This window comes from Penicillium arizonense (genome assembly GCF_001773325.1).
Source record: "Penicillium arizonense strain CBS 141311 chromosome Unknown PENARI_contig249, whole genome shotgun sequence".
Lineage (NCBI taxonomy): Eukaryota > Fungi > Ascomycota > Eurotiomycetes > Eurotiales > Aspergillaceae > Penicillium > Penicillium arizonense.
In genome coordinates, this window is record NW_019173526.1 from 1711 (window position 1) to 3173 (window position 1463).

At 55.4% G+C, this 1463-nt stretch overlaps 2 protein-coding genes across 2 annotated transcripts; one reads left to right on the forward strand and one right to left on the reverse strand.

Annotated features, from left to right (window-relative positions):
* Positions 1–166: 166 nt before the first annotated feature.
* Positions 167–1127, reverse strand: PENARI_c249G07069 (uncharacterized protein; the record flags this gene model as incomplete). The annotated part of the gene is made up of 2 exons (XM_022638216.1): positions 167–362; positions 412–1127. Coding segments are annotated over 2 exons (912 nt in total), but the record flags the coding sequence as incomplete, so codon positions are not given.
* A 108-nt stretch (positions 1128–1235) lies between these two features.
* On the forward strand, positions 1236–1361 carry PENARI_c249G11283 (uncharacterized protein; the record flags this gene model as incomplete). The annotated part of the gene is made up of 1 exon (XM_022638217.1): positions 1236–1361. A coding segment is annotated over one exon (126 nt), but the record flags the coding sequence as incomplete, so codon positions are not given.
* Between the last annotated feature and the right edge of the window lie 102 nt (positions 1362–1463).

Consider the following 1463-nt stretch of genomic DNA (forward strand, 5'->3'; position numbering starts at 1 on the left):
AATCGGGATCTCATTTCTTGCTAGGCTTGCTTCAAAAATCTATATCAATGCTATGGCGACAGTTGCTGATCACGATGCCGAGTGTCGGTCACATGCACTCACGTGTGATTGGCCGTCGCTTGTTCTATTTACATCTGACCTCGCCTGCACCCTACGATCACCCACGCAGAGTGGAGAGTCGTGCCGACCGGCGAAGCGGTGCAGAGATGGACGGGTCTCGCGGTAGGTGGGCCCCTGCTAGTCTGGCCGAGGGACCACCAGTGGGAGACGAGTCACTTGCTGTGAGGACGGAATGTGTCTCAGCATCCGACGACGGGATCCGTAAAGGGCGAATCAAGGCATCTAGGGCTCCTTCGTTTCGACTGTAATCATCAGTATCCTGGTCGCAGAAAAAAGGTCATCCACACTTACCACACACAGCATGACGTGCCAAACCCTGTATCTCGCTTTTCCAACCATTCTTCCGCGCACGACAGATGACAGAGCGATGTGCACTGACCGCAGCGCAAGATCACATGCTCGTTCGCATGGTCTTCATCGTCGGCCAGGCAAAACACACAGTGGATGCTGTCGACCTCTTCACTCGGGGTGAGACTCTGGAGCGTCAATTCTTGGAAACCAGCCCAGATATTAGCGACCGACGCCAGAATAGCCGGTTGGGCCGGCGAAACGCGCCATGGAACACTGTTCGTCCGCAGCATTGCCGAAGTCACAAATGGATTGAATGGCTGCACTGGCTCGGGGTTTGTTGACAGGCGCACCGGCGGGTCTTGTCTGGGCCCGCGAGGTGACGGGTCAGTGTTGTCTGATACAGGGCGGCGCCTGGAGGCTGACGATGTCTGACGCTGGGCCGGCTGTTCCGTGACTGATGGAGAAGCCATTCTGGAGCCATGTGGTACTCGCGCCTGGTTGCGGACGGCGGCTTCATACCACTGCTGGCCAATTTGATCGGCCTGCCGTTGCCGGTGCCATCTTGCGCAGAGGAAGTCTCTGGCCACATCACAGAGCTTCGACTGCAACGTTGACAAGTCAAACGGCTCTCTAGCGAGAGTGGTCAACTTTTGATGGCCGGTCTTGTTGTCTTCAACTTTGATCGAGTTCTTGCATGGCTCGCCTTTTTTCGTCATGCCGCAACAGGAGCCAGGACCGCCATTGGGGCTGACCTCTATCTCACAAACAAGAAACGGATTCCAAGGCAGCATGGTAGTTATTTAGGTTGTCGTCAAAGGCAGAAAATGCTTCGGATTGTGGTGGTGTTGGGCAATCACTGCGGCGTTCCCTCGCCAGCTTTATATGCCATCGCCTGGGCTCCTTACCTACATGGCTGCGTGGCTGGCATGGAGCACTTCCTTGAAACAGTCGGTACGTCGAAGAATGCATTCACACGCAGTATGCGCCGTATACTACCGATCAGTGGCCTGCGAGAAGGGATATCATTCCAGATCACTGCTGCAATCAGCTGC